Source organism: Pterocles gutturalis, unplaced genomic scaffold (assembly GCF_000699245.1).
Source record: "Pterocles gutturalis isolate BGI_N339 unplaced genomic scaffold, ASM69924v1 scaffold47165, whole genome shotgun sequence".
NCBI lineage: Eukaryota > Metazoa > Chordata > Aves > Pterocliformes > Pteroclidae > Pterocles > Pterocles gutturalis.
The window spans coordinates 41,433-66,157 of NW_010139984.1; the positions used below are offsets into that span (position 1 = coordinate 41,433).

At 41.7% G+C, this 24,725-nt stretch overlaps 1 protein-coding gene across 5 annotated transcripts in view; it reads left to right on the forward strand.

Annotated features, from left to right (window-relative positions):
- SEMA6A (sema domain, transmembrane domain (TM), and cytoplasmic domain, (semaphorin) 6A) overlaps window positions 1-24,725 on the forward strand; it is a 60,821-nt gene that overhangs the window by 18,066 nt on the left and 18,030 nt on the right. Inside the window, exons 9-18 of one of the 5 annotated variants that reach the window (XM_010083493.1) lie at window positions 198-415; window positions 3,283-3,414; window positions 6,207-6,362; window positions 7,781-7,957; window positions 8,664-8,804; window positions 8,900-8,980; window positions 10,950-11,008; window positions 12,785-12,805; window positions 12,938-12,988; window positions 19,933-20,097. In XM_010083493.1, coding sequence (XP_010081795.1) covers window positions 198-415; window positions 3,283-3,414; window positions 6,207-6,362; window positions 7,781-7,957; window positions 8,664-8,804; window positions 8,900-8,980; window positions 10,950-11,008; window positions 12,785-12,805; window positions 12,938-12,988; window positions 19,933-20,097 — 1,201 coding nt within the window. The remainder of the gene's footprint in view (window positions 1-197; window positions 416-3,282; window positions 3,415-6,206; window positions 6,363-7,780; window positions 7,958-8,663; window positions 8,805-8,899; window positions 8,981-10,949; window positions 11,009-12,784; window positions 12,806-12,937; window positions 12,989-19,932; window positions 20,098-24,725) is intronic. The other 4 variants (XM_010083496.1, XM_010083494.1, XM_010083495.1 and 1 more) reach the window with 4 other exon arrangements.

The window sequence follows — 24,725 nt, forward strand, 5'->3', positions numbered from 1 at the left end:
CACAGCCTTATCTTTTATAGCACACTGTTCCAAAGCTGAGTTTTTCACTTTCTTATTTGTCACAGATATGGAAACATGGATTAAATTGAACACCTTGCTGTGTTATTCCAAAGATTTTAAAAGCAGAATTCCAACAAAGTCTTTCAGTTCAGACAAACATTTAATTTTCTCCATTACTTTTTCTCTACTCCTTCCAGGTAGTTTTCCCAAGGGTGGCTCAGGTTTGCAAAAATGACATGGGAGGATCTCAGAGAGTGTTGGAAAAACAGTGGACTTCCTTTCTCAAGGCTCGTTTGAACTGCTCAGTTCCTGGTGATTCACACTTCTACTTTAACATACTGCAAGCAGTTACAGATGTTATCCATTTTAATGGACGAGATGTTGTTTTAGCAACCTTCTCCACTCCATATAATAGGTAATAGGTGTAATAACCTTTCACCTTCTATTTCCTTTATATTTTGCTTTTCAATGCAGTTTCTTTTTACTTTATGAAGTGATTGCTCATACAATGTAATTATTATGTACCATGCAGTTACTGATGGTTTGTGTTTCATTTTAAGATGCCCTGGTATGGCTTACTGCATTTTGTATCTGATAATTTAGAGCAGCTTTCAGCCATTTGATATCTGGACATGTTCCTTGGACGTACTTTTCTTTAAATGGGAATAATTCAGACCAGCCACCAAGAAATCTTGCAGCATGTAACTTGAAGAATGTTACTCTAAAGAGAAAATATGATTTATTTTTTTTTCCTCACAGAGAAAGGGCTTGGTCTGTCCTGTTTACATCCTGTTAAACCCTCAAGAACCACGTTAGTACTCCTTCCCTCTATTTTGTGCATCCCTACTGACTCTTGCATTTTCTCCTGGGAGAGCCAAGATCCTACACTGTCCTGCTCGCTGGAGAGGAGGGTCTCCAGAACACCTGTATTTTGTTGTTCATAGGATTTTCCAAAAGCATTGGTTCATCTGCAAAGAATTTATTACCATTACACATGATAACATGTTTCTCCAGAACTTATTTGAAGAGTAACTGTAGCTAATTATTGAGGTCTCACAGAGAAGTTAGTAAAATAGTAGCATTCCTATTGAAAAATATATTGCTGTTTCACAGACTAGCATTTGAGCTGAAAGGGGAACTTTATTGCTGAAATTCATCTGGTTTTGCTGTACAGTTGCCACTTCTTGTCAAAGCCTGACCTCAGTGAGATCATGCACAGAAATTACTTCAAATGAGAGTAAGCCCAGGCCTATAATGTATAATTGCTGCTTTCGGCTTCAAAACTGCAGGAACTGCAGTTGAATAATTATACCACCAATAGGGAATATTCACTAATAGGGAATACAGGCTTAAATTAAGACGATTTATTGTTATGCTAACTGGTTTAATAAAAACAAGTGAACAAACACGGATTCAGCATCCGAAAGTAGGTTCTATATTGAGATTATCTCAAAATTGGCATTGTCCTCCCATTCTGCTAGTATTTCCCATGGTGTGTCATCAGCAATACTTTTCCTTAAACCTTGCATTTTAAAATCTAAGTACTTGGTGTTAAGGTACTATTTTATAGGCCCCATTTTTTTGCCAGACATTGAAGATGACAGAAAGGCACACAGGTGTGGAGAGACTTCATTAACATACCTACCTCTGATATGGACGCATCTCTCTCATTCCTCCTCCACTGAGGAGAAGCTGCAACAAATATCTTTGATCTCTGGAACAAAGCTTCCCCCTAGAGTGAGCTGGAAGAGATTCCCAGTCTAACCTGAGGTCACCTAGGCTGGGAGCTGGTGATAGGTTGGCTGTGACACTCAGTACTCCATCTGCATGGCTTTATCACACTGCAGACCCACAGACTGCCATCCTCAAGAGTAAAAGGTGTTGCAGTCTTCTCACCACAGCAATCCCTCCATCACTGTGGAGTTACGTGTTGAGCAGAGTTCTCAGTGCTTTTAGTTCTGTATAGTACACCACAAGATTTTAGGGTTGTTTTTTCTTCAGGGCTTAATTCAACAAAGTGCAAAATCTTCTAGCTGGAGTGGTTCTTGAGGTCTTTTAGGGTAAAGTCCTGCGTGTGGCCAAATGAACCTATGAACAACTCTTACATCGACATACACGTGGCTGCCTCCATTTAAAACTCTTGCTCTGTAGTATCACATTAATGTAGAGCTTGGAAGTTTCCTTCCATATAAAAACAATCTGTGGAGACCAAAGTAAGACTAATACTGTCTCCCTACATGTTGTTTCCTTCCATAACAGGCATATTGAAACCTTTTAATATTGAAACAGTTATTTTCCTATCAATTTATATATATTTATGAGTTTAGTTTTATTCTCTGTGACAATATTATAGTTCCTACATTTTTTTCCTTTGGTGTATAATAACATATTAGCTAAAAGCAGAATTGAAAGCCTCGGCCAGCTGGGTTCATGCTATTTACCTGATAAAATCAAGGTGGTGAAAGTCAGACATGAATATGGTAGTTCATGTGTAAAAAAATTAAAGGTGGATAAATGAATAATTCATGTTTCCAAGTGACTGATCATGGGAAGCCCCTAAGCCTTTCAGAAAGTGTGTAGGTGAAGGATATAATTATGTTTAGACAATGCTATCTTGCCATTGCATGCAAATAATAAAAAAGTTGAAATTTACAACTTTATGATCTAAAAATAAAATTGAATTTGCTTCTATAAGCTCTATACACCTCATTGAGTTAAGCAAATTCCTGATTATAGTTAACTCCTTTCCTTTGGGAAAAATTGGTAGAGATCGGGCTGTGGGAGAATGGAGTAATAACGTGTAAATGTCAGGTCAGTGGCATATTGCAGCATGCTCCTAGTTTGATCAGCACCAACTTCTGAACTGTCTGCAGTGTATTTTTGAGGCATGACAGGGACTGTCAGAATTAATACCGAAAGATGTTGTGACTTACAAGAATTTAAATTTCCAAATAATGGGCTCTGAATGAGACCGGCTATTACTTCTCATACATCACTAGTGGTACACAGAGTTTCCCAGACTCTTTGCCTTCTTCAAGATTATTGCAATTACTTCTTTCTGTAGAGGCTTTGAAACAACTTGTGCTGGCAGGAGCTGTCTGCTGATTGGTATATTTCAGGCTTTTCCATGAGGCTGGCTTTTCCTGTCAATACTCAAGAGGTTACAGAGTTCAGGATTGAGTAGCCTGTGACAGGAAGACTTCTATATAGCATGTTTTTCACTCAAGATTTTATGCATAACTTCAGAATGAGTAACAATTTCTGGGAAATGTCACTTTGCAGCATCCCTGGCTCTGCAGTCTGTGCCTATGACATGCTTGACATTGCCAATGTGTTCACGGGGAGATTCAAAGAACAAAAGTCTCCCGATTCCACATGGACACCAGTTCCTGATGAACGAGTGCCCAAGCCCAGGTATGTTTCATGTATAGTGATATTGTTCTGTTCCTGCACGCAGCACAGAGGTTTTTGACAATTTGAATGGCCTTGTAAGGTGCAGATGCAATTGAAGATGCATGTTGTAACAGTGAAATAGAAGTTGAGTTGCATTTGGATATAAGGTAGGCAAATGAGAATTTTTCCACTTAAACAAGATTTGTGTAACATAAATCACGCCAGCATCAGATCTGCTTAGAATAATCTATCACTTCAGAGTGGTGCAAGTTACAAACCTGTTGCAAATTGGTTTGGTAATGGATACATCTCATTACAAAGCCTGCACCAGTTCTGCAGTTTACTGTTCTGCAGTTAACATGCAATTTATGTGCCACAGAGGATGTGTCATGGGAAGAAAAGAACAGGATTCCATCAAAATGGAGGTTCAATTTGCCTCATTCCTCCTATGAGTTGTTTTCCCTGCTTCCACTTCCCTGCTCCTCAATTACACTCTGTTCGTGTTTCTTACAGGCACCCATTTCGTACAGGTTGCTGTTGACAGCCAATTGTTAACTCATTTACACCGGTGGCATTTTGTTGTGAGAGTATGATATGAATGTAGATAAAGTAAAATCATTTATCTCAGTCAAGCTCTACGACTTTAATGTAAGTTTTACATTGCCTGTGATATCTTGCACAGCTTCAAAAGAAAAACACGTCTGAAGCTCTGTGGTGGCAGCTGAGCTTCTACCTGAATCCAAAGTTGGCCCATCATGTTGTAGAGTTGCCAAATATAGCATTCCTGTGCTGTCTTTATTCTGAGGTTGGTTGTCACTCAAGAGGAGAGCCTGGAGATGAATGGAAAATCTGGTAAATTCTGTGGCTGTTTTCAGTCTGAGCCTCAGTAAAGCACCTGCTAGCACTGTTGCTGGATTTTCTTCTCCTTTTTGCAGTGTTTCAACAACCTGGTGACATGATGGGCCGCCTTGGTAGTGCAAGGCTGCATGAGGGCTCCAAGGTTGTTTGTTTGGAACTTCCTCAGATAAAGAGTACCGGCAGGGAAAGGCAAAAGGAGAAAAAGCAATCTTCTATTTCAGCAGAAATTAAGAAGAGAAAGTTGTGAGTTTGAGGGATGAGCCAATAGCAGGATAATAGTTATGATGAAGATAATACTGCTCCTTCTAAGCCTGTAGGAGATAATGTGAACTGCATTGGTGGACACCATTTCATGTAACATTTTGTCATCAGTCTGCTTAATAGAAACAATCATGATTTCTAACTCATGTTGAAATGAATGAGAGGCACAAGATGCAGTTGAAATAAGATAGTTTCTGTTTGGATGTCTCAGTATAGTGCAGAAACATTAGTGCTCCTATTGATCCTAACATTTCTCAGAAACATACCGGAGCCTTTCACGGGCCTCACTTCCCTTTTTGGCTACAGTGCACATCAGGGTTTACTCAGTTTTACGTTTACTTGATTAAACCAGTTTTGAGATTAAAATGTGATTAATCCAATCATGTGATTAGGATTTAGGAGGAAATACGCCTCCAGTTTAGATATACAGAAACTCTAGGCACCACAGTGCCAGAATGCTGCTCCTTAGAGTTCTCTGGGAATGTCACTTCATGAATCAGTGCCCTTGCAAGGACCTGTGAGACCGATGACACCTTTGGTTTCTCCTTCTCTGCCTCTATTGCTGATTCTATATGCAGTTCCAAGACAACCAAAATATTTGGAATACAAAGAGGCAGAGCACACAGTCTCTGCATGTAATGTTCATTGCGCAGCTGTGTGAGATCAGACTCATTGACCCAGCTAGTCCCCTCCAGTCCTATGCTACCTTCCTACATAACATTTAGCTACCTGTGGTTTGCATAATTATCTAAATCTGAGCAACAGGTATGATAGGACCAGGCTATATATTGTTCAAGCTGGCATTATTCCATTGATGTCAGCGGCTCTGCCCACATCAGAGTAGATGAAAATTGAACACTGCAGTGTGTTTATGAGTGGATGGTCCATCTTTCATCTTCCCATCTCACAATGGCTCAAAGGCTTGAAGAATAATAATGCTCTAGAAAATGGGATCGAATGGACCTTTTGTTGGCGAAAATAACCCTCAAAATATTAGTAACAGGCAAAGCATTTTGCTGCTTCCTGTGTAGAGATGACCTGACCAGGCAGGCAGGTTAAGTTACCTTTGAGGAGCAGGGTAGTTTTAGGAACAGGGTGAGCAGGTTTGCATTTAAGTTGTCAAAGAACAATTAGATAACATTTCAGTGAAAGTCCTCAATGTGCTACCATACTTTAATAATCTCATCCAAACTGAAAGAAGAGTAAAACCAGTATTTACAAGGATGCTTGCTGGGTTGTCTTCTCTGGTAGTCCACTTTCTGCCAGGCAGGACTGAAAGCAGCACACAAGCTAAAAAATTCAACTTCCTTCTGTATGTTAGGGACTGCTTTTTTTTCTAGGAAGGAGCAGCCAACAATGCAAATTACAGATCAGAAAGCACCTGGGCCCGGTGGGCAGCATCAAGCCAAATGCGCACATGCAGTGATTAGGTTCCATGTGAGCAGACGAACTACAAACTGTGTGTGTCACACTCCTGCATTGTGCTTTTAGCTGACATGTTAAGTCCTTTTGATTGGAGCATAGAGCAGGATTTTAGGCTTCCCCTGAGGGGCTGAACAAGTCCACTAGATTTCTCAGTCCTCCATTTAAACCCTTGTAATGCACATCAGATTTCACTGAGAGCCTCATTACAAAAGGATATTTGTGCTAGGCATCAAATAAGTGTTCTGGCTTTACCCTCTTGTTTTATTTAGACCTGGTTGCTGTGCTGGCTCTACATCCTTAGAAAAATATGTAACCTCTAACGAGTTTCCGGATGATACTCTGAACTTCATCAAGACACATCCACTGATGGACGAGGCTGTACCTTCCATTGTCAATCGACCCTGGTTCCTGAGAACGATGGTCAGGTACGTACCTCCAAGTGGACTCTTGTCCTCATCGTAGCTGAGTTATGCTAATAGTCTTGCTCAAAATGCTCTCAAACTCTGTAAACATCCTCGATGGGCTGAGTATGAATCCAGCTAAGAATGATGCTGAGCAGATGCTGCAGAACTCCTTGAGCAGCTTTCAAGATAGGAAAAAACCTCAGTCCTTTCTAACCATGCTGTGCTGAAATGGGATCTTGGAGGAAATACCGTGCAGGGAAGGTTGACCTGCCTGTTGGCTTATGGGTCAGTGTTTGAAACAGCTCTGTAGAAAACTCTGGTCAAGAATCAGCACACAGCCCAGGGATATGTACACAGGATAGAAACATGCCTGCCAGGATATGTTCACAGGATATGAAGATGTCTGTCAGGATATGTACTGGTATGTTTTAATATTTACAGAAGTGTACAGGCAGAAGTAATCACATAATCTGTATCCTTTCTATGGCAACAAGAGAAAAATAATAATGAAGAGATTTGAACAAAGACTCGTAAATCAGCAAGCCTCAAGTACACCGTCCCCTTCCTATCAAAATACATTCCCACTTTCTGCCATGGTCACTGTGCTACTTATCTATCCTCCATCTGTGAACAGAATAATGTGACTAAATTTTGCCTTATTTTACACTCTTCCTCAATACAAGGGTAGAGTTTTGTGCCAGAGAATGTTTAGCTCTGGAAGGTCTGACTTAGTTTTAGTACTGTATCTTCTGTCAGGTTTTTATGTCAGATTCTGCACCTCCAAACAAAGATGAGAGCTGGAAACTCTCCAGAGTACTTTCCTTTGATCTCCAGTACCACATAACAGGTACCAAATAACCAGTACTCATTTTTCAATAAACTGTGTCATCCCAAGGTTCAGTATCGTCTCAGCACTGAACTCACTTAGTGGCAGTTGTGTGATTATTTTTACTGAGGTAAAATGGTGTTTAGCATCTCACTTTTGCACTCACACAGCTTTTCCTGACAAAAAAGTTGAATATAGATCAGTTATCATTATTGCTGCTTTTAACGTAACAGAGCTTAAAACTAATCAAAAATTTCACTGTGCTGATTTTCCTTCTCTGCCTAAAAAAGTCACCAGGCTAGTATTTTGCTTTTGATTGGAAGGTTAATTCCTAAATGGCCTCAGACTCTTAGCACCCCTTCAACTTTCTGCAAACTCTTCTGCTAGCTATTGGACATATGGACATGCAGACAAACATACAAAAATTCCTCACCATTTGGGGAGACAAACTCGTACAATCTATGTAGATTTATAGGGTTATTCAGCTAGGAAGAGTGCTTAAATGTTACATGGTTGCTAGAAGGCTACCATGCAGTTGTCTGAAGTGGAAAAAGTGATAAAATGAATGGCAATCTAATCCCAAGTGATGCAAAACACTGTATTGTTATTCTAGATATCGCCTGACCAAAATTGCTGTGGACTCTGCTGCTGGGCCATATCAGAACTACACCATGGTTTTCTTGGGATCAGAGAAGGGAATCATCCTGAAGTTCTTGGCACAGACAGGAAACAGTGGTTTCCTTAATGATAGCCTTTTCCTGGAGGAGTTGAACGTTTACAATCCTGAAAAGTGTGTATCTGATTCTTTGTACTCATGTATGGGTGACTTTGAACTTGCGATTTCCCAGAGTAGGTTGTCCCATGAAAAAGGAAGTGGTTAGAGAAGCCAAGTTTTTTGAGTAATTTAAAATTGTTTGGGGAGTGGATGTCTGCTTATCAGTCTCTGCACTGCAATAAGATATTTTTTATTCAGTGTGTGCAGAAAATAGCCCATCCTGTGCAACAGTTGATGGATAATTAAAAGTGAGATTCTGTGAAGGAAGATTAATTTTCTAATCCTATAAAAAATACGATTCTTCTCCAAATAACAACTAGCAAACTGCTCTCCAAGGGAAATTTCCTACATTTCAGCCTTCCTCAAATATGCCTAAGGGGGCTTTGAAGTGGGCCATAATCATGCAGAAATTTCAGCTACTTTGAGTGCTGGAGAAAAATAAACAGAGAAAGTGAAGGGCCCTCAGAAAGCTTGTCTTGTGTGCTCTCTCCAGTTCTTAATCTCCTGTCACATGCATTTTTAATACTCGCTTATGTGTCTATCAGTGTTTTTAGTGGCTGTTGTGTATTCTTTTTCCTTGTCTTGTTCAATTCTACCTTTCTCAGGTTTTTTTTGTGGGAGTTTTTAGGAGGTTTTTTCTCAGCTTGAGGAATTATAAAGTTTTCATCTGGTTTCCTGGAAGAACACATTTATAATCTTGTCTCACATTGTTTCAAATTAGGTGCAGCTACGATGGTGTGGAGGACAAGCGGATAGTGGGCATGCAGCTCGACAAGGCCAGCAGTGCCCTGTACGTTGCCTTTTCTACCTGTGTCATCAAGGTTCCCCTGGGACGTTGTGAGCGTCATGGCAAATGCAAAAAGTACGTGTTTTCTGGTGGCTGGCAGAAGCCCGCGCGTCAGGTGCAGGGGAGGCAGGAGTGCTCATGAATGCCACCTTGTGCTTTTCTTTCTCAAGGGCCTGCATAGCATCCAGAGACCCCTACTGCGGATGGGTGAAGGAAAGCGGGGCATGCACGCAGCTGGTCCTTGGCTCCAAGTGAGTGAGGCCTTTTGCTTGACGGGCCGTGGAGCTCTGGCAGTGGTGCCAGGCAGTCTTGGGCAGAGCTATTTGAAACATGGGGCCCTTAGGGAAGGAAAAATGTGGGAAGTGTTTGTGTCTACCTTATTTGCATTCACCTCTGAAATGTCTCACAAATTTTTTTTGATGTGAACTCTTAGCTGATTGGTAACTGCTGAAAAAGGAGGAAGAAGAAAAGGAAAGAGCTGTACTAAGGTCCGCATGTTGTTGAAAGGAGGGAACGGGATGGCTATGTCTGGACCAGCCCACACTGGAGCCATCACAGCTGATTAAAGAGGCAATAGAGTCCAAACTAAATTACTGAAGCAATTTGTCCACTGAAAACAAAACCAGTCCTTCTAATTTACTGTGCATTACTAAGAGGAATCACAGAGCACAGTAAGAGGTTAAAGCAGATGTAGAGAAGTGCTGGATCTCCCCTTGCTTAAGAGTAGAATTTAATTATTTTATAATATAGAAGGTCTGTGAAGGTTTGTTTAAATGTGGTTACTAAAGCCTCCTTGCAGGGAACAGACCCACTTCAGACCTCTCATTTCTTGCCTCATCTGACACACCTCACACTTGCCCACTCTGAGGTATAGATGTGCTTCCTCAGTATAGTGTAATGCAGACATCACACAGCCTCCATAGCCCCACCACTGTCCCCGCTTAACCCTGCCTTGGTGTAGGTCTTCAGTATGTAAGGGATGAGTTACCATCTCTGTGCTTGTGTCATGTTCTTAATTTACTGTTTCAATTCAAATTGTTTTTCCACTGGGGATGCTATAGCTATATCTGTCTGTATGTGCTTTACTATGAGAGTGCGGACTGTTCCTGACTGGACATTTGGTAGAATAATGTTAAAATGCACCAATGTCCGTGTCCGCATCAGGTTTTCTTAGCATTTCCAAGGTGCTTGAGTCTTTTTGCACTTCCATGACAAGTTGTAGGGGACTTCTGTACCTTATTCTTACAAGCAGCTCCCATGTTTGTGAACAAATCCATTGAGACAGAGGCAGCACAACTTGTGATGGTGCAGTCCCAAGAGAAGCAAGGCAGGTAGCTCTTTGTCCAGCACATAGCCCTTAAGAAGGGCATCCAGATCAGTGGTGAAGATGTCTGGTGAACTTCTTAAGTAGCCAACAGGAGCCAGAGATGTTATGTGCCCTCCTGGAGTAGACGACAGTTGAGCAGGAGTTTTAAGAACATGGAGTTGGGAATTAGGTGCCTGCTAAGGTAATTATACCTCAAGGGCAGGACCCAACTAATGTATGCAAGGGCTTGTGTTGGAAGTTTTCCAAGGCTCTTGTCATTCACGCTTGACCACACAGGAACTTGGAAGAACAGTGTCACTACCTATCTGAAATCACAGACAGAGGTTAGGAGCGTAAACTAGGCATGTCAGCTAGGAAAGCTTGTGAGTGTTTTTCAGTAGAGCCCCCTGCGTTCAATGGAAGGCCTTCTGTGGACTGGACCTTACGCCTTGCAGCCTCAACCACTGAAGTATATAAATGATTGCTGAAATGCAGGTTGTCATCCCTAGGCACAGTATCTACCCAATGGGTTAGCTTCCTTCTCATGTCAAAGTACCAGTGCACCTTGTCTACTATATGGACAAGTTAAGGTAGGATCATAATTGCTCCTAATAGTGTTGTAGAGTTAACAGTTTAAAAAATATGAATCTGTTTGCCTCCCTTGACAAAGAGGCATGCAGTGGAATTAAAAATAGTAATAATAAAAAGAGAAAGCATCATCAGAAACCAAGAGATAATTAAGCAGTGACAACTCAAATGTCTATGTTGCTATTTTTCAGCCTTTGTGTGAAAGTTCCAAAGAAATGGCCAGTTTCGTGGTGGGGCTTTATTTCAGTTGCATATGTTATAATGTCTTTCTGGTAGTGTGTATGACTGTTGTTATTCATACTGTTTTGTTTCTTTCTGTTATTTAGACTGGCATTTGAACAGGACATAGAACATGGCAATACAGATGGCCTGGGTGACTGCCAAAGTAAGCAAAGCTTTTACCCTCTGTTTACCATGTGTCACAGCATCCTTCTGAAGGCCTCAAATCACCATTACCTGTTGAGCATTCTTTTGTAGCAATGTACGCCACAACAGGGGAAGCAACTGCGGCTAACAATGCAAGTTCAGAAGAGGAACGGATGTTTAAATGTATTTAAAGAAAATAGCCCAGTTGATGTGATTATATAAACACCGGACTTCAAAGCAGTTATGTAGTGAGAAGACCTCAGTTCTAGAGGATATTGATTATAGCAATGACATAATGAATTGGGTGTTCATTGTCTTTATTAGCCATGGTGGTTGGGTTGTTTAGATGTACAGAAACTTCTTGGTTTCTTGGTGTAGTCTCTGACTTGATCTCCATTCCCATGCAGGACAGGGAGACAGTGAAATATATCATCAGCTTTGGATCTAGATCAAGAAGTGGGAACTACTTAGTTTGTGAATCTTAGTGGATTTTACACACAGGCTGGAAAACGTTGTGATATTAAGGGTCAGGCACTACTGACCCTGCCTAAGAAATTTGTATGGTAAACCTTAGGTACTTAAAGCATGAGTTGGAAGCTTAAACACAGTCTTTAAACATTTATGTTTTGCACTGAGGTGCTTAAAAGTGCACAGCTTGCACTGCATGCAAAGAAACCTTGCATGCTAATTCCCGAGCTTTCAGGAATACCAACATCCGTGTTCAGGACAGCTCTTGTTCCAAATTTTCTTGCTAAGTTTGGTTTAATTCTGAGCCCCAAATATTATTTATAAGCCTTATGAAATCAAGAATCACATTCTTTTTCATGCAATTTGCACTGATGCCTGTAGATGCAATAAAACTGCTGAAGCTAATGTACAGTAAGAGAGTCATTACTTCTGCAATACAGAGCTAATGGAGGGCTAGAGTGTGTCGTGGGATATAGTGCAGGCCAGCTGTTCAGGAGAAAGCTGGAGCCTTCTCATGCCTTGTGCATCCTTATTCAAGAGACATTTATTACTGTGACCACTGTGGTTGAGGGACTAAAAGGATTTGTACACCTCCCTCTGCCTCTGCCCTAAGATAGGGTTACGTAGGCTGTCTACAAGTTTTTTGAAGGAGGTGTACACACAGTCCCTCCTGTGCTCCCTGTAAAATGGGTTAGCACCAAAATCAGGTCAGTTCCCAGCTGGTGCCACTTTGCCCTTTTCAGCCTGTTCTGCTCTTCTTGGGCAAATAGGTTAAGACAGGAGTGGGTGTACCTGTATCAGTTAAACATAAAAGAAAGGTAGGAAATACTCAGAAACAGCACATTGTGCTCATGGAGAGAGATCTGCTCCTGTGCAGAGAACCACAAAGCCCATACCCTGCTGAAATCCCTCTTTAGCCCTGAATGATGCATTGAACCTTGACACTGCACAGGGGTAGATTTCACTCCCTGCTAACCCAGCTGATCTTGTGGTCTTGGGTCATGTGAGTTTTATCCTCATTGACTCACCTTGCTGGCTGCAACACCTCTAGTGCCTTGTGTTAGATTAGGACTTGATTTTACAAAGAAAGCCGTGACAGGGAGGACACTTCCCACTTGGTATCCTTTGCACAGGGCTGGTCATGAACGCTTTCAAAGCCAGACTTTGTTTTCATGTATGTTGGAATATTAGTTTTGCCTGGGGCCCTAGGGTACTAATCACATACATATAAATATCAGCTGAAGCATTAAAGGCTGGTACCAGCAAACTATTGAAAAGAAAAAATGAGAGAGAAATAATGATTTTTCCCCTGTTATTTGTCTTTCAGATTCCTTCGTAGCCCTGAATGGTAAGGAAGTTCTTAGTTTCATTATTTACTGACAGCAAATCCATTTTGGAGGGATCACTCTTTACTAAACTTGTAATTATTTTCATCCTTTTGCTTTACTTAATGTTTCTTCCCAATTTATTTTGTTCATAGACATTTCAACTGCTTCACCTGATCATGAAATGTCTTACGACACAGTGTATGGTCAGTTTACGCGTCTTTTTAAAAATTCTCCTCAGATCCTCATGTTAGCTAGTAGTTCCAGTACTCAAACAGCCATTACCCTTTTTCACTTGTTTTGTCTTGTTTTGGAGGGCCTGATTCACTAATCTAACTAGGATTAAGTCATACCTCTTGATTTGCAATCCCTCTTCTCTAGTCCTCCCTCAAAACTGTCTCAATTGAATTAAAGTCAGATACAGCCTATTTTAACAGCACGCCAGCAGACATGATTAAGAGCATGCTTCATCTGAACACTCAGACAAAGGAACACTTGGGTGCAGTGATGCATCTTCTCTGTTTGCAAGAAAAAAACAAGATAGCAGCTCACATCCCACTCATAAGTCGTCCAGGCTGGTGTCATTACTGCTACAGCAGCCACTCAGAGATACCTTAGGGAAAGGAGCAGAACTGTGTTTGGGTTACAGAAAGAGCTCTCATGTCAGTTGGGACTGGGTTATGCCTCGATTCCTGAAGGTTTCTGTCACTTCTAGGGTGAGTCATTTATGTGTCCATGCTCACAGTATCTTAATGCCTGAATGATGACTGGTCTGTTAAACAAAGAAAAAAAAGGGATTCACATAGCCAATTCAGTGGCTTGAACTGAAGAGGAGCATTTCTGCAAGCCTAGAGTAGCAGTTTCCCATGAGACAGCTGTTAATCTGCACCTACAGTACTTTCCACCACTTTGTTCTGTATATTTGGAAGTGGATTATTTGGGTACTTGGAGTGCATAATAGTTGTCTTTATGAGAAATTATTCAAGAATAAATAATCACTTTAAATTCAAACCTAGATTTATATTGCAGCAGTTTCTCTTTATAGACATCCCAAACAAAGAACAAGCTAAGAGTGTGTGTGGTATTGCACCCAGTGAAGTCAATGGCAAATTTCAACATGGGATGGGAGCTTGCTTCTAAGTTGCTTTCAGTCTGTACAATACTAGCAGTTCATCAGAACTAGGGAAATTCACCACGTTTGTCTGCATGTAGCAAGAGGTAGGTTAGTGTGCAGTTGCAATGAACATGTAATTGATCCCTTCGTCTCGTGCCTGCAAAATATGTAGGTACAAAGCAGAACCAATGACAGCCCAGTACAGCAGAATATAAAAAACTGCAGGCATGGTAACACTGTTCAACATTTGTAAAAGTAAAATCAAATTCCCCATGTTGTTTATTACCAGGAAATAGAAAATGTGCAGGTGAAACTTGTTTGAAAGTATGGTAATGAAAACCAGTGAAGGGAATATACAAAATCAAAGACAAGTTGAGACTTCGTAATGTATAGAAGAGTTATGGTTTCATTTGCTTATATAGCTTGTACTTTCTTCCATTTGAAAATTGCTGTGTTTCCAGTGCACAGAGCAATAATTAAAGAACAGTAATAATAAAATCTGTACTGCTGAATGTAAAGGAAAAGAAAATGGCCTTAGGCATAGTGCTGATGTGCCAGAAATGTGCTAGGTTTCCTGCTTCTAAGTGCATTCATAGGCTGCACAGCTGTAGCTGTGAGGCTGTGGTTCTGGATCGCATCAGCTTCCATATTAGTAGGGACTTTAGCAAAAGCTGGTATTTTAATCTGACCAAGAAAGCACAAAAATGCTCCTAGTGAGCAGCAGAGTGAAAAAAGCTGCAGTCCCACGTAGCACAGGTTACAGAAGGGGTCCATTCTACTGTCCAGGCATGTCAAGCCCAAAGACAGACTCCATGAATTTCCAAGTGGGACGCTAGTGCCAGGTGCAATGGAGAACTGCTGAGGTAGAATTACACTGGTTCCCATTCATGCCCTGTCTTTACAGATTGGCGCTCCTCAGGTACCTACTGATAATGTCGTCTCTAGGCAAGCCAGCTCTTCCTTTCATGGGTTCAGCTGAAATACTCATTCTGATATACCTAGTGTTTCTTTTCACCTACCATGTCAAAATACAAAAGGAAATCTGCTAGTCTCTTCTATTGATCCTCCACATGAGAAGTCTAAAAAATTACAGCATGAGGTAGTAAACCAGTCTCAGTAAGCATACTCATGTTTGATAACTGTAGTGACTGCTCTGAGTCATTTTTTTCTTGATAAAGCTAAAGTTTTATAGATGTTTCATTTTAATGTTATTGAGTACAGTTAAATGCATAACTAAATGGTATTTCATAATAGATTAAATCTCAGAACAATAAGATATACCAGAATGCCAATGAAGTAAATGCTCAGGATGCTCTTGGATCCAGAGGGCTAAATATATCCAAATGCATTCTGAAACTCCAGTTGTAAAAGAAGTATTAAGGCCTGATTCCCTTGATTTACTCCACTATAAATCGGCTCACTTCAATGGACTTACTGCCAATCTGTAACAGTGTGAATGAAAGGAGAACCAAGCCCTTAATCTTCATATTCTTGGCATCAGCCGGCTCCTCAATTTGGCAGATGGGCTCCCTTTTCTGGGACAGTCTCACATGACCAGTTGTAAGCAAGCAAAGTGCAAAGACCACACAGGTGACTGTTCAAGTGCATCCCTTTGACACCCAAGGAGAAGATAGCAGGCTGAAGGTCTGGCTGCAGAAGGTCAGAGAGAAATGATGCAAGAGCCACATATTTAAACAAGGAAATTAGTCTAGATTCCTCTGCAAAATTGTAAGCAGCTTCAATTGCCTTTGGAAACATAAAGTCTTAGTGAATTGGGCCCTTATTTTACCCCCTAGCCATTGTCCGTTCTCCCTCTTGTAGTATTGATTTAGCCTTTCCCTCTAATTGTCTAATTAGGTTGCTACAGCTGTTAATAGGATAGTGTGCAGACATCTTAACCTCTGAGATCCTAATGACTTGTGCATATTAGAGCAACTATCAAATATGTATTGAATTCCTGTCTTTGTTTTAAACCTGAAAAATCCCTCCTTATATTTTACAAGTGCACTTCAGAACGAACTGTAGTTACAGAAGTGCAGCCCTTCTGAATCATTATCCATGCCTGTAGACACTGAGTGCTTTTACTCTCCGTTACTTGATTACAGCACTCCAAATGAAAGGTTTTTGCAAATAATGGAAGCACCTAAAACAGATTTTTTTAAAATGTGTCTATTTTGATTTTTACATGTTTGCTTTAAACAGAAAAGTTTTGAAAGGTACTGTGTCTGTAGGTTTTCAGATGGATTGTTTTAAAACAAAGGCAGTCTTGTCTTTTTAGATGTTTAGGTATTAACCAATATTAATATAGAGGTACTGGCCGCGTCAGATATGCTAAAGCCTCTTTAAATTGCAGCAAAGGCTGTTTACACAGTCAGAGTGGTAAAAATGGTGTAATGGAAAAAAAAGGCCCACTATATGTTGCAAACTATATAGCATGTTGTAAAGGTTTAATAACACCTGTGTGTGAGAGTGCTGGGACTGGGTTGCCTGCCTCTTCAGTCTTTTCTCTGTTCATGAGAGAAACTTCACTAGCTCGTACATTTGTGGTGCCACTCTGCTCAGAGGTGAAATTCACCCAGAGGGACTGGCTATTCGGGCACTTACAGGACACAGTCGCTGCTCTGCTTATGGGAGCAGCCGCAGCCCAGTAGTAAGTGTTTGCAGAATACAGCCTGAACCCAAGTGGGACAGGATATTAAGGTTTAATCTGCTCCTGCCCTGCTTCCTCAAAATCAAGTGGAAGAAAGTTTATCTCAATTATGGGTGGAAGGTTGTTTCTCAGTGTGCACTAGACTAGCACATTGTAACAGAATGAATAAACTAATTTCTTGTGTTTGCATGAAACCCTTCTCTACCTCTTGACCATCTGGTACACATTAATATCTTCACAAAGCCTTAGCTTTCCATTATGAAGAAGTTCTCTATGTATTTGCAGCATATGGTTCAGGAAATCTTTTTTTCAGAAAATGTGTCCCTTGGGCATATATTTCCTCTAGATTACTGTATTAAGAAATGTTTTTCTTTAACCATACTTACGGCTTTTCCATAGAATTCCCCCTTTAAGCACACCTGAAGTGCAAGTGTCTGGACAGAGGTATGGGCATATAAATGCATACCAAACACGGGCATAAAATATGATTGCTACTTGTCAAGATTTTTTTCTGTTTTAGCTCCTTATCAGGCTATGACTAATTGCTTTCTTATGTTGAGTGCAGCACTATTTGTAGGCTGACCAAATATTGTACACGTTATTGTGGTTGCTGAATGGGGTATTAACTTGAAGACTGAAACCCCGTGAATGCTGGCACTGTGGCTTAGTCCTTAGGGAATAGAAGCCACAGAAATCTCATAATTTCAATTTTCTGGCCTGTTTTCTGTGCCATTATTTCTCTTATTTCTTGGGGATGAGCACAGGAGTTGACAAGCATAAAATGGTATAGGGGTGAAAGCTTTCACGCTCCAGTGTATTCTTGTTATAGGAGGGCACATGTTTTCAGTCACTGGACCTCTACCTGTCCTTTTGGAAAAACAGGCAGCCCCATTGCAGGACTGCTGTGGAGCAGGCAGCACTTTTGGATCAGAGTCCATCATCCATCTAACTATGTGTTACCAATGCTCCCAGCCATGCTGTGGCTCATGGAGACTTTCTAGAAGTGGATAATGTTTGGGTTCTCTTCTCTATTTGAGTGACATTAAAAGCTCTCTCTTCAACAAAATATAGCCTCAAATTACCATGTCAAAGAAAGATGGCTAGGGGAAACTACACTTCCTCTCATGAGAATTAAAAAAAAATACAGCACCCTTGTCAGTATAAGCCTTTGGCCTGAGTTCCAGAGCTAAATTGTGTTATTATTAGTTGTAGTAGCTGAAGGTTTGGCTCCGTGGTGAGAACACTGTGAATCTAACAAATTTTCTCTCCTAAGCATACCTGTCACAGGAGTTAATTGTGTCCATGTCCTATGCAAAATACAGTCCAAAGTGCTGCCATATATAATCCCATGCAGTAAATCACAAGGGCTCCTCGAAAATATACAGAGGAGCACAGACATTTTCTTCCTTCCTAAAACCATTAATATTCATTAGGGCTTCTTTAAGTCGCAGCAGCATCTTAATAGAAGCTGCAGCTTTTCTGTTGACTTCATCAGTAGTTCAACCCCATTAAGCTGATGAGGGGGCTGGATAAAATGGAACACATGGGTGCATGGAAAAGCTTGGGAGCATTGCTGGCCAACATTTAGATTTTTGATTGCTAGAGTGAAACTGGGGACCTAGGTTCATCAACTCTCCATGCGCTTCTGAGAGCTGGAGCTGGATGGCTTTAGAAGCCATCTAAAGCAGCCTTTTTGATATACAGCTTCTGAAAGCTTTATGCTTATCCAGTGACTGTTTAAAATAACATACAGAAGCACAGTCTCTACCTGCACAGCTCTTTGCCTTCTCTGTGAGGCTTTAAATTTGTGCTCAATGTGTTGCTCTGTCTCTGCCCCCGTGAGTCTCAAATTATTTTTCTGAGCAGTGAAACAAAATTGGTGAAGGACCAGAGAGAGGGTCCCTGCCATCTGTAGCCTGGTGGTGGACTCCTCTCCAAGGGAGACTCACACCTAAGGAAGGAAAATTACTTTGTGGGGCTTTTAGAAGGGACTCAGGAGAAAGGAGGGCTGCTGTCAGTCTGTCCAATGGTGTCTGAAGAAAAAGTGTTATCTGCCATTTTGTCTGTGAATAATCTGATTCTGTTAGTTTGTGTTTGAGCATGTTTCAAAAACCCTTCTTTTGATGTGCTCTTTCAGGAAAGTAGGTAAAGGGAAATATAGTTACTCTACATCAAATTAACCACTCCCAGAGCTGCTTGAGTCCTGCAGAAAATAACTCATTTTGGTGTATGCGCAGAAAGGGAACTGATTCGTGTGGATTTGTAAGGTCAAAATCTTATGGTGTGGATGGAGTCTCGCTGCACCCTCCCTAGCAGCAGCGGAACAGCCTGAACCTATGGGAAGTCCAGTTTGGAGCCCTCTTTCAGAGACTGTAGACACCAAGCACTCCAAGTGTTGTGAGGTTCTAGCTGAAAAGGACATAGGAATCTACAAACATGTCTCTCCCCCTGACAAACCACTGTCAAAATTGTGCAGTGTTGCCAATGGGGCGTGTCTCATGAATGTGCTGTTTGTTGGGGTGTATTTGATCAGTGAGGTGCCCCTCAGCCTTATCCAGGAGAGCAGTCCTGTGTCTAGAGAAGTTGTAATGGAAGAAGGGCATGTGAGACCTCTGTTCTAAGAGGAGACCGTGGCAGTGGGTGCTGGAGTCATGGGTTCTTGGGCAGATCCACATAGCAAGGTGTTATCTTCACTGTCACTGTGAGCAAAAATGGTGTTCAGTTTCATACTTATCTCAGAGCCATTTTGGACCATCAGCTCAGACAGGACTGATGGCAGTGGTGCCTGTGGGTGCAAGCGGCTGGTGGGCCCAGCATGTTTCCCTTCTGGAGAGCAATGCCATGGTGTGAGCTCACCAGAGCTGGCAGTCCTCCATTCCCCTGGGTGTACAGGGCAGAGAGCCACTGACATCGCCATTTTGTAGCTTTGCTTCGGTTTCAGCCATATTAGAAGCTGTTCCATTTTAAATTGTTTTTTAGATTGGTTTTTAACTAAGCCAGCACCAGACAGTGTGGGCTGACACTTCAGTGATGGTCAGGCATGTGTACTGAATCCAGACAAGGATGCTTGACTCAGATGAAGTGTGCTCACCCTCTTCCACACACATTTAACTCTGTTGAGTAAAAGCACACAACCATGAGCTCAGCAGCAGCCCGAGGCATGCACACACCTCTTAACACCCTCTGTCTGACCGATCTGGAGGGTTTAAATCCCCTATTTCCCTGAGGCAGTGCTTAGAAGGACTTTTGAAATGTTGTTCAGCCCAAGACAAGGCATTTGCTCGTCGCGGGAGAAAAGCAGTGCGTGCATTCCTGAGTGTGGTGATGTAGCGTGGTAAGTGACTAATAAGACTTGTCTTCCCTACCTGTATTTATAATGTAAACAGGACACTCCAGTTCCCTAGTCCCAAGCACCACCACTTCCGACTCGCGTGCTCGACAGGGTTATGATGCTAGGGGACGCATGCTGGATTGGAAGGATCCGCTTGGTTCATCTGAAAATACAGATCCATATGAGGCAGTTTCATCCCATAATCATCAAGACAAGAAGGGTAAGGCCTTGGAAATGATGTCCTGTGGTGAGGGGCGGGGGGGAGGACTAAAGTGTAACTGCTTCCAGCTGGCTCAGACTAATGTGTAATAAAACTCCTGTGCTATAATTAAAAGCTTATCATAAAGCCTGAAACTAAACAGCCAATCTCAGTCTCAGTCATAGATAATTCACTGCCTGAGGAAACCACACAAAACAAACAGAACTGTATGCCTTTTCAGTGTGTGTTGAGCATGTGTATGGGAAGGAGGGAAACAGTGAGGATTTAGTTCTCTTTAAACTTGATCACCCCATTGTCTGGCAGAGGAAGATCCGTGGCTTCCCGTTGTTCATAAGGGTGCACTTTATATTGCCTTGTTGTCTGAACTCCCAGGGCAGTACAGCAAATCCCAGCTAATTTCATGTTATTTCTGTCTCTTGACAACAGACAGAGGTACTGAAGTCTGCTGTAGTGTAACCATTGAAGTAAAATTGACACTAGTCCTAGCCACTGCGCCTAACTTCCAGTGTCTTCAGTGAGACCTGAGCATCCAGTACCTTTGAGAGTCAGGGCTCAGGAGGTCATTAGTGTATTTTAAAAGATATTGGAGGTGACTGCTGGTGGAAAGAGATCCTGTGTTGCATTTTTAAATCACCAAAAGGTTGGGATTTACGTGTCGTTTCACAGTGTTCAGCCCTGTGCTGAAGCACATTTGGGTCTAATACAAGTGACAGCCCTGTCATGTGGCCTCCAGTCCCCCTTTGCTATACATACAGAGAATTAGGCAGAGAATTACCGACATTTGCCCCTTGAATGTGCCTAGAGAAGGAGAAGCTTAGAAGCTTTTCTCCACTCTAAGGTTGGTGGTGCCCCCTCATTCCATCTTGGCCCTCCATCTTTCTCCCAGCTCCTTTTCATCTGTATCTTAAACAGGTTAAAATGGTTCCTTTGTAAATAGGGGACTTAGGTTCAAATAGCTTCACTGCCTAGAGAGATCTGAGTCCTTGTTATTCTTCTCCAGGGTGTTCTCAGATCGTTTCTTTCAGTCTCTTCTCTGTTGAAGATGTTTCACTCTGTATGGACTAATTAAGTACTCAGTGGGCCAGCAGGAGGATGGGTAGAGCGATACTCACTTGCTGAGTGGTTAGGGCACTCACCAGGGGCAAGAACACACATGAGCTTCAGTCCTTTCTGCTATGAATACTTGATATAAAACACTTAAAATATTAATTGAAATGTGTATTCCAGTCTCTATTGTTCATGCATTTTACATGAAAAACTCATTAGACAAAAGCATCAGCTGTTCCTGGAGAAGCTACTGGCATGCCAGACCTACCGCTTTGCGTTGTCTGCCCGAACTAGTAGGTTACTAAATTATACTCCAGCCCCTCCGTCAGACCCAGTGAATCCTGAATTCCCTGCATTGGCTGTGGAGACTTTCAGCAGGGGGTAATGAGCACATAAACATTGCAGAACAGTCTTCAGTAGAGCTGCACAAACAGCTGACAGTGTTCTAGACCCAGACTGTGAACTCTGCCTGTTATTCAGAACAGCCCCAGACATGGTGCCTCCCACAGTCCTGGGATATCCTGGATTTCTCACTGAACTCCCCAGGATTGACCTCAGAAGAGCCTTCACGGTTCCGAGGCATGAAGGCAATAGGCATTACCTGGCTGGCGCAGCAGAGACAAAGCCTGAAGTGCTTTTCCAGCTGCAGAGAAGAGTCAAATTAGGCAGGAGATGTGGTAAAATTTCCTGAGATGCCATGGCAAACATTAATCTAGTAGCCTTGGCTTTTAGGCTTGATGGCAGGAAATGGAATATGAAAATTTGAATTCCCTCAGGCAGAGGATGTGAACTTGTCTACCACCTCCCAGCATTGAGCTTTTTATATAAAAAAGGGAAAAACTGCCATTTACTCTTCTTTCTTCAACTGGGTTTTAGAAGTGTCCCCTGTTCAAAGTATTTTTTTCAGAGTTTGATCCTGTAGACATTCTGGGAGAATTAACTGCAAATCTAAAGCAAAAAAGTGAATTTCTAGAACTTGATGAGGCTTACATGCGAGTTAAGCACAGAGCTCCTCAGTACCTCTGAATACCCGCGGGCTGCAGAGCAGGCAGCTGCAATACTCAAAACTCAAAACCGTAACTTGGGGTGTAAGGGACTAAGGGTGCTGAAGATGAAAGTTCAGCTTCCTAATTGCCACTTAATCTCAGTTTGAGATATTGACCTAATTTTTTTAATTCCTCGGCCCTTGCTCTTCAGCTGTAGAAGGGCAATACAGAAAAACTGATTTCTGGGTATCACGTGTAGAGGAAGGATAGCAGATAAGCCTGCATGCTCTTCTAAAGATGGCGTGTGATTTACCCAGCACTCCTCTTTCCTCTCAGCAATAGATCAGTGGTAATGCTGACAGCCCAAAAATAAGGCTTTTTTTGTTTTTATGGCCAGTCTGCTAGTAACATCTGCTATTCAAAATGCTTGAGGTGAAAGGACATTTCTTAGAAAATCCAGCGTTCCCTCTTCTGAAAGTGGTATCTTTTTCTCCTCCACCCTGAAAGGAGATGTCATTAAGCAGATTTGATGAGGAGAGAAGGAAGGAAGAGATCCCTGAACCCAGCTCTTCTGCTGGCATAAGACAGAGGAGCAGTGTCAGAAACCAGTGATAGTGGAAGATCTGGCCCTTTATGTACCCAGAGGAGTGCAGAGACATGTATGCATTTTAATGGCACTATTTGTTATGTGTGGGTTCCTACTTCACAAATCTTTTGCAAAGCAACACTTAATAGATGGAAAGCTAGCTCTTAAAAGCACCTTGTATGCCGGAAGCAGCTTCCAGAAGAGCATGCAGTGAAAATATTAATAAATGTGTAGCTGTTGGATTCTAATAATTTTCGCTTCAGTTCACTGACTGATGAGGTGGCTTACATTCAATAGTTCCCTCCCCAGGGAGTGATGGTTACCAAAGAGCCTTATTAGCACTTGACAGGGTTATTTAAATATCATGCATTCTTTGGTGCCTAATTATGAATATTGACAAAGCTGGAAGCAGTCTACACACAATCAAAACAATGGCGGCAGAGGTGACCGCATGATTGTTTACCATTACAATCTACTTGTGTGTTTTTACTCCTTGCCTTGCCCAGTCAGAGCCGGTTGGCTTCAAAATTACTATTGATTTGTTGTTTTAAAAGGGCAAAGGAAAGAGTTCTTACCCAAAATTAAATCAGAAAATGTAATGCTTACTGTCCTTTTATCAATATTTTGTTTTCACTTTTACTGTGATTTCTTTTACTTTCACACATTCACAGAGAAAAAATATTCTTTTTTTTTTTTTAACATTTTCCCTTTGTTTTGCAAGGTGCTTTGTGGTGTTTTTCATTGGTTATGTCTAATCCTTTGGACACTGTTTTCTTTCACTTCCTGTGCTCACAAATGACTTCTTACTGATTGTACTAATCATACAGAATCCACTTGCTGCTTTCTTTTCTGTTACACGGATGCTTTGATGATGTCACATCCATCCATATGCTTCACTTTTAATTCAGTGCAGGCATCTTGGGGAATATCTGTGGGGGCGTGAAGAGGGGGCTCTTATTTAAAACGGTTGACTCATGGGAATGTGACATTTGTGTGCCACAGCTTTAGTAGCTAAATATACTCTGGGATTGTTGTTTCTGAGCTACATCGCATTCCTTGCCACGATGAAAATGTGTACTGCAGCCCATAGAGTGGGAACTATGCATTGCCACTCCACTGGCATTTTCATTTTGACCATTAAGGAATCTGCCCTTACATTGCAAAACAAAAAAAATTTTAAAAAAATCAGCTCTGATTGGGCAACTTCCACCCCTCTTTCCTCTTCTTCTCTGTCTCCTGCCCAGAAAAAAAAAAAAAAAAAAAAAGGAAAAAAACCATGTTCTAGAGTATGTTTACATTTTGTTTACTTTCTTTCTGTGTTTAGTGTTAATTTCATTGTGTGTTTTGAAACAGTTTTCCTAACCTCACCGTCTAACCCTCCCCCCTGCTGCCATTGTACTTGGTCTCCCTCCCTCTGCAGTGGTGAAGCTCCTCTGGAGAGAGCTCCAAGGCTTTACCTCTTCACCTGGGTAGTGCTGTGCCTCTCTGTAGTCATCCTACTAACAGAGGGGGGAGTAGATACATAGCGGTAGCGCTCGTAGAGAGGTGATTTTCTTCAGGAGTAACTGGCCTTACCCCTCATTACCCTGCTGCCCTTCTCTGCTTCCTCCTGTCCTTCCTGCCTTCCTTCAGAAATGCCTCATGCTTTTCATGTCCTGGGTTCATTAGCACAAATGCAGCCAACTGCTCAGGTTTCTCACTTGCTCCCTAAGTACCTGGAGCTTGCCTCTTAATCACAGTGTTCATAAATTGGTTGCAAATTCAGCTTACAGTTTTGTGGTTCTGCTACAGCTTCTCCTCCACAGCATTCAGGTGGACGTGGCTGAGCTGGGCACTGAATGACGGAAGTGTGGCATTGCTGTTAGCAGGCTTAATGTTTGTATTCTTACTTGTCTTGACACTCATTAAGTGAAGATTATGAGGTGGTATCTCCTTTCCTTAGCAAGCCTTTTGTCGATATCCAAGTAACAGTGGTAAAAAGCCAATTAGAAGTGGGATGTGATGGACAC